The 14,385-nt window shown below is 39.3% G+C and overlaps 1 protein-coding gene across 1 annotated transcript in view; it reads left to right on the top strand.

Annotated features, from left to right (window-relative positions):
- The window catches only part of LOC143037389 (uncharacterized), a 249,016-nt gene that overhangs the window by 223,770 nt on the left and 10,861 nt on the right, over window positions 1-14,385 (top strand). Inside the window, exon 5 of the mRNA XM_076205527.1 lies at window positions 3,237-3,374. Within this exon, the coding sequence (XP_076061642.1) occupies window positions 3,237-3,374 (138 nt within the window). The remainder of the gene's footprint in view (window positions 1-3,236; window positions 3,375-14,385) is intronic.

Here is a 14,385-nt window from a genome sequence, read left to right as displayed (position 1 = left end):
ATAGGAAGGAGATAGAACAGCAAGAGGCTATTCTTAAAACAAGACAAAATTAGGATCGTTTAGAAAATTTAGACGATTTTTTTTTTTCTTTTTTTTTTTTTTGGTGGACAATTGGATCCCACCTTTACCCGATCTTCTTCAATTTTCTTCTGTTCTTTCTCTTCTTTCTCTTTCCCTTTTTCATTCTTCTTTTCTTAGTCTTCTGGTTCATTCAAAGTGATTCAATTTTCTCTTTCTCTTTTTTTATTCTCCTTTTTTTTTTTTCTTCATCTTCGTCTTTTGGTACATTCAAAGCGATATCTCTGCAAGTCTTGTATTTTGATTTTCTCCCACTCACAGTTTTCAACAACCCAAATAAGTTCTCTTCTACTTTCTTCATTATCCTATACCCATTAACTCCCTTGTATGTCTTTCCTACCTTTATTATCCCTCCCATTATCCTATACCCATTAACTCCCTCGTATGTCTTTTCTACCTTTATTATTATCCCTCCCATTATCCTATACCCATTAACTCCCTCGTATGGCTTTTCTACCTTCTTTATTATCCCTCCCATTATCCTATACCCATTAACTCCCTCGTATGTCTTTTCCTCCCTTTTTCATTATCCCTCCCATTATCCTGTACCCATTAACTCCCTCGTATGTCTTTTCCTCCCTTTTTCATTATCCCTCCCATTATCCTGTACCCATTAACTCCCTCGTATGTCTTTTCCTCCCTTTTTCATTATCCCTCCCATTATCCTGTACCCATTAACTCCCTCGTATGTCTTTTCCTCCCTTTTTCATTATCCCTCCCATTATCCTGTACCCATTAACTCCCTCGTATGTCTTTTCTACCTTCTTTATTATCCCTCCCATTTTCCTATACCCATTAACTCCCTCGTATGTCTTTTCCTCCCTTTTTTTTTATTATCCCTCCCATTATCCTATACCCATTAACTCCCTTGTATGTCTTTCCTACCTTTATTATCCCTCCCATTATCCTATACCCATTAACTCCCTCGTATGTCTTTTCTACCTTCTTTATTATCCCTCCCATTATCCTATACCCATTAACTCCCTCGTATGTCTTTTCCTCCCTTTTTCATTATCCCTCCCATTATCCTGTACCCATTAACTCCCTCGTATGTCTTTTCTACCTTCTTTATTATCCCTCCCATTTTCCTATACCCATTAACTCCCTCGTATGTCTTTTCTATCTTTATCATCCCTCCCATTATCACCCATTAACTCCCTTGTATGTCTTTTCCTCCCTTTTTCATTATCCCTCCCATTATCCTATACCCATTAACTCCCTCGTATGTCTTTTCTACCTTCTTTATTATCCCTCCCATTATCCTATACCCATTAACTCCCTCGTATGTCTTTTCCTCCCTTTTTCTTGATCCCTCCCATTATCCTTTACCCATTAACTCCCTCGTATGTCTTTTCTACCTTCTTTATTATCCCTCCCATTATCCTATACCCATTAACTCCCTCGTATGTCTTTTCCTCCCTTTTTCATTATCCCTCCCATTATCCTGTACCCATTAACTCCCTCGTATGTCTTTTCTACCTTCTTTATTATCCCTCCCATTTTCCTATACCCATTAACTCCCTCGTATGTCTTTTCCTCCCTTTTTTATTACCCCTCCCATTATCCTATACCCATTAACTCCCTCGTATATATTTTCCTCCTTTTTTTATTATCCCTCCCATTATCCTATACCCATTAACTCCCTCGTATGTCTTTTCCTCCCTTTTTTATTATCCCTCCCATTATCCTGTACCCATTAACTCCCTCGTATGTCTCTTTCTCCCTTCTTTATCATCCCTCCCATTATCCTGTACCCATTAACTCCCTCGTATATCTTTTCTACCTTCTTTATTATCCCTACCATTATCCTATACCCATTAACTCCCTCGTATGTCTTTTCCTCCCTTTCTCTTCCCATTTCTCTCCCACTCAAATCCCATTCCCTGCTGTTCCAGTTTTGACTGATTCACATTTATTTTACTTCTTCTGTTCATCACTTATCAGTCTTCCAGAGACAAGCCCACCATGTTCTTTTAATTTCCTTTTCTCCGACAGAATTCCTTTTCCACTTTCTCATCGCCTCCTCCTCCATCTCCACCTCCACCACTTCCTTCCCTTATCGGATTGAAACTAAGTCTTCATTCAGAGATCTTTCCCTCAATTTCTTTTTTCATTCGCCACCGTTTTCTTAGTTTCTTTATATCTTATATTTTTCCTGTATATTTTTTACTTGTTTCCACTGTTTCTGTACTTCTGATATCAGATTTCCACCATTTCGTCTTTTCTCATTTTTTCATTCCACTACTTTTCGTTTTTTCCCCCAACTTCGTTTCTTTGTAGTGTATTCAATTCTACCCATAACAAGTGTTTATATACATATACATATATATATATATATATATATATATATATAATATATATATATATATATATATATATATATATATATATAATATATATATATATATATAATATATATATATATATATATATATATATATATACATATACGTGTGTGCGTGTGTGCGTGGGCGTGTGTAAGAGCGACCACTGGAAAGAAAATTAAACTAAACAAAACAAAGCGCTTTCGTCTATTACATTGAAGATGTAATATACGAAAGCGCTTTGCTTCGTTTAGTTTTCTTTCTCAGTGGTCACTCCCGCATAACTGAACACAAGTTACCAGTGTTCTTCTTGGTATATATATGTATATAAATAGATATAGATAGGATAGTTTCATCATTTATGGAGATCTTAGTCCCCGTCCGAGGACTGAATGCCAGCCCCTCGTGGCTGCACTTCTAGCTGTAGGTAAGGGATGTTCCAGAATCTAGGAGATGGGCGGTGTGGACATGATCCTCCCGGACGTCCTTGACACTTGTATGTGTATGTAATGGTAATTTCCACCCATGTGATATATTTCATGTACATTTTTTGACCAATTTCATATGGTGCACGGATTAATTACTTTCTGATTATTCCCCTGTACAGATTCACGTCACAGTCACAGTTTGTTATAACTTGGCAGTTGCCGACAAGATTGACGAGATAAACACCATATGAGGACGGAGCCTTTATTTGTACGACGTTTCGCTTATTACAGCTTTTTCAAGTACCTGTAATAAGCGAAACGTCGTACAAATAAAGGCTCCGTCCTCACATGGTGTTTTGTTATAACTTCCAGAGCTTGCAAACCAATGCTCCTTCTTCTTCTGCAGGAATTCAGTGAGAGCTTCCAGATCCTCCAGGCGGGCAGAGCACTCCGTATCCTCCGTCTTGCCAAGCTGCTGTCCTTGGTTCGTCTTCTTCGTCTTTCCCGCCTGGTCCGCTACGTGTCGCAGTGGGAGGAGGTCTATGTAAGCAGTGTGTGTGAAGTCTTCTCTCTCGTTTTACCTCACCCCGCACTCCCCGCTGCCTCCCACCACCAGCACATCTGCAGCTGCCAGCCAAACATCCATCCAACCATCCAACCAACCAGCCAGACAGCTTCCTACCTTCACCTTCGTGTTCTTGTTTATGTAGTCTTGTTGTTGATGTTCTTGATGTTGGCCTTGTTCCATATACTATTTTTTTTTATTCTTTTTTTTTTTTTTTATTCTTTGGTCACCGGCGCTTGTACAGCCGCTGGTGGTGGCTGGGGTAGGCGTTGTCCCTGCACCTTAGCACAAGGAGGCGAGGGGAGCCAGCCGCCCCTGGTCGTCTTGATCCCGGACTAGCACGACCGCCCCAGTCGTTGTTATACGTAATACCAGGCGGAGGAAGATCGCCAACTCAAAAGATAACTATCGAAGTAATGTTCCTTAACTTTCTCTTTCCTCGATTTTGCCCGATTTAAGTATGTGTACATTTATGCATATATATACTTTGATACATACATTTCATGTATATACGTATTATATGTATATGTATATAAAAAGATATACACAAATCAACGTATATATGTACATGTACGTAGATATATGTATATATACAAAATCTATACGCTGTGTGTAATCTATATATGTGTTTGTATGTATACATATATGTATGTATATATATGCACATATATATATATATATAGTACATACATATAGTACACACATATATTACATATATATGCATATAGAAATGCATGTATATATGTAAATACGTATACATGTGCATGTATGTATATGTGCGCATATAAGTATATATATATATAAATATATATATATATATATATAATATAAATATACATATGCATATATATACATATATGCATATATATATATATATATATATAATATACAGATAGGAATACATATATATATATATATATATATATGCATATATATATACAATATATATATATATATACATATATATATGCATACATATATATATATGTATATATACATATATATACATGTATGCATATATATGTATATTATATATATGTACATATATATATATATATATATACATATATATATATATACATATATATGTATATATATATATATGTATATATATAAATATATGACACGTGCTGAGGAAGGTGAATGAGGAAGACTTGGGGATATGTCCGAGTTTAGTCCCGCACTAGTTTTGCCTCGTGGTTTCTTCAGATCTTCCTCTGACGAAACCCGAGCGAAACTAATCAGGAAAAAATCTTTGACCTAGACCCTCACCCTTCTTCACCCTTGCCTATATATGTATGTATGCGTATGTATATATGTATATCTATATATGTGTATGTATATATGTATATATATATATATATATACATATATATATGTACATATACATATATGTATATATATGTGTGTGTATGTATATGTATATATATGTATATATATATGTATATATATATATATATATGATATATATAAAGTGTAAATTACATGCATGCATATATGCATGTGTATATGTATATGTAACATGTTTGCATATATTGATATATATATACTTATATTTTATATATGGACATGTGACAAGTTTGTGTATATACTCTCATGCGTATATCTCTTCATATATGTACATATACATAAACCTTTTACGTTTGTGTATATGCATACATGATTGATAAAAACATGTCCCATGTTAGTGTATATACTTTAGCATGCATACATGTCTACATGTTTCATATATTATGTATGAGCACAAAACATGTTTGTGTATATGTTGAAATATATACATATGTACATATGCACGCTTAACAGGCATAGAATATATATATATACATGAATGTATGTATGTATGCATGTTTGTATACATATACATAGCTCTTGGCTTGTATCATTACACAAAGATATTGCCGCCTTTTTGGCCTTGTGGGCTTAAGCATTATGATTTCATTCTTTATTCTTATACTATTATTACGGATGTTACTATTATTACTATTATTACTACTTTTTTTCATTGGCACTGGTTATGATAATGACAGGGCAGGCCCCTTTACAAATCACCTCCCACTCTTTGGTGCTGAGACAATGTGTAGGCTGGTGCACTAGGCTCTACCTCTTAACCAGGCCTTGTTCTTCTTGTGCTGTCATTGATACATACATTGCATTTTCGTTGCACATTACATTTGCTTTTTGGTCTTCTTCGAGCCGTCAGAGCAACGCAAGCTATAGTGCACTATGCTACATTGGGATCATTCTCCATTTAGGATTAAGCCAGCAAGCAGCTCCAGACTTATAAAGATATGGAGGTGCTTGCTTCAATCATCATATATTTTCATATACATAGGTATATATACATACAAGTATATATGCGCCAGCACGTATATTTATATGTATATATACATGTATATATATGTTTTTAATATCATCTTACATTCCGAGGGTGCTACACAGACTCAAACTACTATACTACTCTACTATTTCTTATCCTTCCATTAATGTCACTTTTACTACAGCTGGTATTATTACCATTCTTACTATTGTAACTATTGATGCAATCGTCGCTGTTTCTTTCTCTTCTACTGATGTTGCCACTACTACTACTATTTGATAACTACCACTGCTACTGCTGCTAATACTATTACTAACATTTTTACAGTGTTGTCTTTTACTTCTACTAATATTTCTTCTGTTACTACTACTTGTCTTTCTTCTCCTATTCCCGCTTCTAAGAGCGCTAATTTTACCCCTAATTATCTTCTTACTACTACTATTACTATTGCTGTCACTGTTACTCTAACTCAGTCTTATATAATATATGAATACATGGATAAATTCCTTATGTATTAAAGTAGACTATTTGTAACATGTGGTAAATATGTATAAAGTAGACCCGTAGACTATTTCTAGATGATTTCTAGTAATTTGGCAGTAACTTCAGTAGTCCCTCCAATGTCTCCTATAATCTAGGTCTAGATTATTTTATTTTTTATCTTTTTTTTTTCTCCCAATTGCACTTAATCCACCTTGCTACCCCGGCCTAGGAGCGCCTTTCTCCTTCTTTTTTTTTGACACAGTGTGGAATAACTTAGTGTTTGTTACTTGTAAATACCAGAGCACTTTCCTATCCCCTCTATACTCAAAACGGCTTAAGTAATGACCACTGTACTGCCCTATTCATTTATTCTTGATTGGCTTCCACACTTAAAACATTGCCTCTGTCACGTTTTTTTTTATCTGAGCGAATCAGTACCTCACCCTTTACTAAAAAAAAAAAAAAAAAAAAAAAAAAAAAATCACCAATTTTCCGGCTTTGCTGCCTCGGTATGCCAAATCACCACCACCTCCTCCACCACCTCCTCCTCCTCCTCCTCTTCCTCCTCACGCAAGCTTCTGCAAGGGCGACCCACCAGAACCCGTCTGTCGTCTCCGAATCACACTGGTCATGGAGGGGGAGTCACGCAGAGCACAACCGTCCAGTGTGAACCTATGCCATCCTCACATATGCACTGACGCGCACAAGCACGAGCACATGGTCAGGTATAAACAAACGCAAACACGAACACTCAAACACACACACACACACCAACAGTGAGTGTGTGTGTGTGTGTGTGTGTGTGTGTGTAAGAGAGAGAGAGAGAGAGAGAGAGAGAGAGAGAGAGAGGGAGAGAGAGAGAGAGAGAGAGGGGGGGTAGAGGGGGTGAAGGGGAGAGTGGGAGGGTAGGTGAAGGGGGGAGAAGAAAGGGAAGTTGCAGGGGAGAGAGGGAGGGGGAGAGAGGGAGAGGGAGAGAGGGACAAGGACGGAGAAAAGGTGCTAGAGAAAGACGAATAAAGGAGACAGAAGAGAGAGACAAAGAGAAACGGAGAGAAAGGAAGAGAGACAAACTGAGAGAGGGAGAAAGACAAACAGAGAGAGAAAGGGAGAGAGACAAACAGAGAAGGGAGAAAGACAAACGGAGAGAGATAGGGAGAGAGAGAAACAGAGAAAGAGGGAAAAGGACAAAAGGAGGGAGAGAGACAACGGAAAGAGAAGGAGAGAGACAAGAGGAGAGAGAAAGAGGAAGAGAGACAAAGAGACAAACGAAGAGGGAGAAGAGGAGAGACAAACTGAAAAAGTGGGAGAGAGACAAAAGGAGAGAGAGGGGGAGAGACAAACGGAGAGAGAGGAAGGAGGACTAACGAAGAGAGAGGGAGAGAGACAAACGGAAAGAGAGAGGGAGAGAGACAGACGGAAAGAGAGAGGGAGAGAGACAAACGGAAAGAGAGAGGGAGAGAGACAAACGGAAAGAGAGAGGGAGAGAGATAGACGAAGAGAGAGGGAGAGAAGGACAAATGGAGGGAGAGATAAATGGAAAGAGAGGGAGAGAGACACACCGAGAGAGAGAGAGAGGGAGAGAGCCAAACGGAGAGAGAGGAAAATAGAAAAATAAGAGAGAGATGCAGACACACAAACGGAGAGAGGTAGGGAGATGGAGAGGGAGATATAGGGGGGGGGGAAGAGAGGAAGGGCGGGAGGGAGGGGCTAGGAGGGAGTGAAAGAGGGAAGAATTAGACGAAGAGAGGGAAGAAGATACGTGGGGAAAGGTGAGAGAGTGAAGAAAGGAGAGGGAGATAAGAAGAGAGAGAGAGATGAGAAGGAGGAGGGGAGGGGGATGGAAAGAGAGAGATAGAGGGGGAGGGTGGGAAAGAGAGAGACAGAGGAGAAAGGATGGAGAGAGGAAATAAACGGAGAGAGAGAGTGAGAGGGAGTTAGATGAAGGAAGGACGGGAGAGTAGGAGAAATTGAGAGAGAGGAAACAGATCAAGAGAAAGGGAGAGAGAGAGAGAGACGGAGAAGTAGGGATGGAGAGAGAGACGGAAAGAGAGGGACGGAGGGAGAGAGAAGGGGAGAGGAAGGAGGAATAGAAAGAGAGTGGGATAGAGAGAGAGAATCGAGAGAAAATGAGGAAAAGAGAGAAAATGGGGAAGAGAGAGAGAATGGAGAAGATAATGAGGAAAAGAGAGAGGATCGAGAGAATATGAGGAAAAGAGAGAGGATCGAGAGAAAATGGGGGAGAGAGAGAGAATGGAGATAATATGAGGCAGAGAGACTGGGAAAGGGTCAGAGGAAATTAGGATTAGACAGAGAAAATGGGGATTAGACAGGAATTGGGAAAGGGACAGACAGAAGTAATTTACTGACAGTTTTCAGCGCTTCCGCCCTTGGTGACAAAATGGCACCAAAAAGTGGCAAAGATAATAACAGAGAGAGAGAGAGAGAGAGAGAGAGAGGAATAAGAAAGAAGCGTAGACAGAGAGAGAGTGGTAGAGACAGGCGCAGAGAAAGAGCAGGAGACAGACAGAATAAATGGTAGAAAGAGGAAGAGGGGAGGGAGGAAGAAGGAAGAGAGAACGGAGAAGAGAAGACGGAAGGAGAGAGAACGTGGGGGGGGAGAATAGAGGAGGGAATGAGAAGAGAGAGAAAACGAGGGGAGTGGAGAGAGAGAGAAAAAGGAGAGAAAGGAGAGAGAAGGAGGAGAGCGAGGACTGAAGGGGAAGGGGAGAGTGAGGGATGGAGGAGGAGGAGATAGTGAGAAAAAGAGGTGAAAAGTAGAGAGAAAAAGAGAGAGGGGGTAAAGAGAAAGAGAATGAAAGAGTTAGAAAGAGAGAGGGGGAGAAAAATGGAGAAAGAAAAAGGATTGGAGAAAGAGAAACAAGACGATCAAAAGAGATTGGAATGCGAGGGGAAAGAGTGAGATCGGTAGAGGAAAGAAAAAGAGACAACAAAAAGGTGAAAGACAGTCGGACAGGAATTAAGATATTGAGAGAGAGGGAGGGAGAGAGGGAGAGGGAGAAAGACAGAGAAAGAGGGAGAAGGAGAGGGAGAGGGAGACGGAGATAGGGGAAAGGAGAGGGGAGGAAAGAGAGAGAAAGGTAGAGAGCTGGGAGGAAGTAATGTGAAATCAGAAGTAGAGAGAGAGAGAAAGAGAAGAATGGGAGAGTAGAAAGGAAATGGAAATTATATAGAAAAAATACACACGCGGACATACATATATATATATATATATATATATATATATATATATATATATATATATATATGCATATGTATACATACATCCATTTACACCTACGATGACATTTGTTTCTTTGTATTTCTACACACGTACGCACAAACACATACACTCACAAAGTGTATTTCATGTATGAAAAGAAAGTCATCACTGGCAACTCACAACAGTCTGATTATGTGCAATCTTCTTATGAACAAGGAAACGATAGTGCTATTAAGGACTAAACATCGTTGAAAATAACAATAGTATTTGGCTTATTTTCAACAAAAAACGTAACGTTAACATAATTACTATCAGTTAACAGATACAGATATTGTCTCTAGGAACCGTAAATTATTGTTCAGAACACAGTTATCTTTCATGAGATAAAATGTCGTTTAGTATATTATCTTCATCAACGATGCAAACGTCTACGAGCAAAAAGAAATAATTATTATAAATGAACGAAGATATGTACACTATCTGTAACAGAAATCATATTGTGACTAGTTTACAATCATCGCATTCAAAGCTGTCTTTCTGTTGAATTAAGCAATTACAAGCTAAAATGAGGCATCTTATGACAATTTACTTGATGAAACCATGGAAGATGTGGATATTTTCATTCAGTTCTGTTCAATGATGACACACAAAAACGCGATTTTACTGTATTGGCAAATATCGTCTAAACATCACTGCATTACATTTCATAGCTGAGATTCGTCTCTTCGTTTTACTTCAACTTTACGAAATCTTTTTGATAAAAAGATACTTCAGCCTAAAACAAACAATATAGATATTCATGATATTTACTCACTATTACCCGCTACATAAATTTCTTGTTAGCATGAAAGAGTATAATGACAGACAATATGACAAACAAAATATCTGTATTGTAAATCTAACTAACGATAAGGTAAACTCTTGACTATAATACAAATACAAATATGATATACCCTAGAAATGAGGCGTTTAATGGATATGTAGATTTACGAAATATGACAAAGTAAGGAACGATACAATTCATGAAAAAAAATTGGTGAAGATAGAATTTGGAGAAAGGGTAGAACAGGTTAACTTGAGTTGGTATGGTCATGTCATGGGAAAGGACGGAGGAAAGTACTTTCGGAAGTGTGAGTAAGGAGTAGACCCAAAAAAGGTTGACGAAGCCATACAAGCGCGTTGTCAGGATGTCGAAGAAGCGGAAACGTGCGGAAACGACAAAGAGGGTTGGAGAAGACTCTTTTGATGAAAGAAATGACCTGTTCCGTGCAACGGAGATGAACGGGCAGTGTTGCTCAGAAAGTGGTTTAATCCTCGCTGGGTCTGAGCGGAGAGGAATGAAGAGGACGAGTTTAGTGGGAGTGAAAACAGAAGAGGATATTTTTCTATGCCATACTCACCTCGCTTTGCGGGAAGCGGTAGATATGATTAGAACACTAAAGGCAATAAATAAATAAATAGATAAATATAAATGAATCGATAGATAAAGAATATGTAGATGAAAAAAATAAACAAAGCTGATATTTCAATTGCACTAAATAACTTACCATTTACAACATGAATAGACGAAATCGAATAGTTGAGTTAAAGGTTGCCAGTGATCAATTTCTTTTCTTGCGTAAAACAGACTTTAATGCAAATTCATAATAATACACACATTCATGCTCACCAGTTTATGTAAACATGTTTCCATCCGCGCAGCCTCATTTGTTACCAACATGTTGCTAACAGAGAAGAAAGGGTCCTTCTGAACTGACGTTTCTTCGTGTTGGTCACATGTTGGCGGTCAGAAGTCTTTCAACCACTTCACAGGTTTCACTCTGTCAATATAACATTTGTATCTGATTATTTTGATACAATTCTCTATATAGCATTTACCTTGTATAATAAAACATTGGGGGACAAACCAGCTTCAACTATCTGATTACGCTGTTGAGGAACCTTGCCTCGCTGCACTGCTCTTGGCCTAAGCTGTGTGGCTGGAGACGGGGCGACCCTAAGACGCTAAGCTGAGAGTGGTAACTGAGCTTGTAGTTGTTTTTCATGTGGATGTGTGCTTTGACTTGATAGCCTCATCCCCAAGGCCTTAAGCTCATATATATTTACCTCAAATTCAGGGAAATGAATAAGAATAGAAAGTTACACACCTCTGGGTCGTTGCTTTAATATTCAAGATAGTATCACGTATCGAATAATACACATAAATCTCAGCAACAAACATTATATTTTCATGGTGAAAATAATTCATTACTGTGGTTGAAAGGTTTATGAGCATAACTACTTCATCCATCAAGACATATGCAAACACAACGGACGGATATAAAAAACACAAGTCTGATTTTTTTTTCACAATTTCGTTACTCTTTATCTTCAGGGGGAAATTGCAATACATCAAGTTGCATGCTTATACACAGTCTCCTCCACTTATAAGCTCTACAGTGGCAGATATCTTCTAAGGGAGTTGTAGGCAGTTTATACAACATAGGGTCGTAGATTTACGACATAAACATATCACTTACGACTCGATGCGTATCGTAAATGTAAGACGTGATGAAAGACACCAGCTACAGCTTTGCCTATGATGTCAGTCACTGGGGTACTTACAATTGGAGCCAGCTGTACCTCCCGAAAGTTGTCCTGCTATTGTCACCCTGACTGCTGACGGCTCCAGTCTTATTTGAGTGCCTTTCGTCCTATGACAGCCGCGACGTAAAAAAAGAAATCAGGATTCTTAGTTTCAGCGTTCACTACTGACCAGATTGACTATATCGTCCAAGTGTATCCAAGATCGGCCGAGTGAATCCAAGATCGGTCAAATGTGTCCCAGAGCGGACAACTGACCACCCTAAACGGGAGGAATGTCAAAATCAAGGGCATTGGCCACAGACACGAACTCGGCTGTACAATAACTTTTCTCTGTGATAGCACCTTTACCTAGGACAAGAACCCCGTCCACATGGGCTCAGAAGTGGCTTGAGGGACACTTTGTCCGCTCCTGATTCCAGACCACCCTCTACTGAGTTAAATTGCTAGAATGCATATACAGAGTGATCCCACTCCTCTGCTATGTTGGCCTTCAATTTCAGAATCTATTTTGTCTAACACTAAATGATGCTATTCAGCTCGAGGGTGTGAGCCAAACTGAGCCAAATTGGGGACGTTTTCTCACCAGAATAAGAAAAACTGGCTGGTATCTAAGGTGCAAGAGGTTCAAAGAGTACACCACCGTAGTGAAAGCGCCAGGTATGAATAAATGCCAATATAAGAAGCTGAATGAACGCCTTGGCAGTGACTTCAATGCCTAAATGCCTCAGGTGCATGAAGGAGTGATTACACGTCATGCAGTTTGCATGAACCTTTAGACCAGTGACTCTCAACTTGTGGTTCATGTGTTGTAGTCGTAAATGTTCGTCTATAACATTTGATGGAAAATTATTCTGCGGTCTCTTAAAGGCCGTTTACTTAGAGAGTTTTTGTATACAGTATGCACTCGTATGAAGGCCTAGCGAAGTACTGGCGTGCCAAAGCATGAGCGAATGCATACTCTTTGGACGCGTTGCCATAGCTGGCCATACCTTGAATGCATAATGTGTACAAAAACCCTGTAAGTAAACGGCCTTCAAGAGACCGCAGTATCCATCAAATGTTGTAGCTGAACATTTACGACTACAAAACACTGAACCCTAGGGGACCACGGTAGTTTACAAGTGAGGCCGCCAACCCAAAGCCACGAGCAATTAGTGGATGCAAAATGATTAAATTTAGTATTGAAGTCACCTTCAGGAGGATAAAGAACAGAAATTCATAAGTACGGAGTACACGTGTAAATAGGTTAAGTATCTCGGCTCTAGACCGTGCTATCTCGTCTGACAAAGAAATATTCTCTAACTGGGAGCCAAAGTAAGATAAAGTAATTAGAATTTTTATATGAAAAGAATATTTCTCAGCTACTTAAAGACGGGAGAATGAGAGAATAAAAATGAAAAAGAAATAGATAAACAAAAATAAACGCCTAACCAAGAGGAAAGAGATCAACTGGCCACTAACAAGGGTGACAAAGGCACGACAACTTTGGGGAAGGAGACGATCATGCAAGTTTTGTTAAGCAAATTCATCTCTGAAAACAAATACAGAACTAAAGATGTTACGGTAATGATCAATCCTTACTATTCAAAACCAACCTTTCTACACACGACACACACACATTCATTTGGGATTTTCTTGTGTTTTTAGAGTGCGTGTGTCCGTATGTCTATGTATCCATGTGTGCTTGTGTCCGTATGTGCCTGTGTCCTTGTGTCCGTGTGTGCGTGTGTCTGCCTGTGTGTTCGTGTGTCCAAGTGTGTGTGTGCACGTCGGAGGTGGTGTGTGTGTCCGTGTGTCCTTGTGTCCGTGTGTGCGTGTGTCCGTGTATGATTGCTTACGTGTGTGCTTGTGTGTGTGTGTCCGTCTGTGCGTACTTCCATATATACGTGTGCCCATGTGTCCGTTTGTGCGTGCATCCGTATGTGTATAATTCAGCGTGCGTGTTTTCTTATGTACGTGTTTGTCCGTGTGTCCTTTTGTGTGTGTGTGTGTGTGTGTGTGTGTGTGTGTGTGTATCCGTGTATGTATCAAAATGTTATTTGTCCGTGTGTACGGGTGTCCGTGTACGTGTGTGTCCGTGTCCGTGTGTGTGTGTGTCCATGTGTGGATATGTACAGGTGTCCGAGTGTGTGTACATGTGTGTGCGTGTCCGACTGTGTGTATGTATGTGTGTGTCCATGTATGAATGTGCTCGTGTGTGTGTGTCCATGTATGCCTGTGCTCGTGTGTGTGTGTGTGTGTGTGTGTGTGTGTGTGTGTGTGTGTGTGTGTGTGTGTGTGTCCATGAGTGTATGTGTCCATGTGTGCGTGCCCAGAAATGTGTGTCCATGTGTGTGTGTGTGTGTGTGTGTACATGTGGTCGTGTGGCCGTCTCCGTATGTGTA

Source organism: Oratosquilla oratoria, chromosome 22 (genome assembly GCF_046742065.1).
Source record: "Oratosquilla oratoria isolate Oo_2021 chromosome 22, ASM4674206v1, whole genome shotgun sequence".
NCBI lineage: Eukaryota > Metazoa > Arthropoda > Malacostraca > Stomatopoda > Squillidae > Oratosquilla > Oratosquilla oratoria.
The sequence above is the reverse complement of the archived record's forward strand: the minus strand, read 5'-3'. Positions and strand labels throughout refer to the sequence as shown.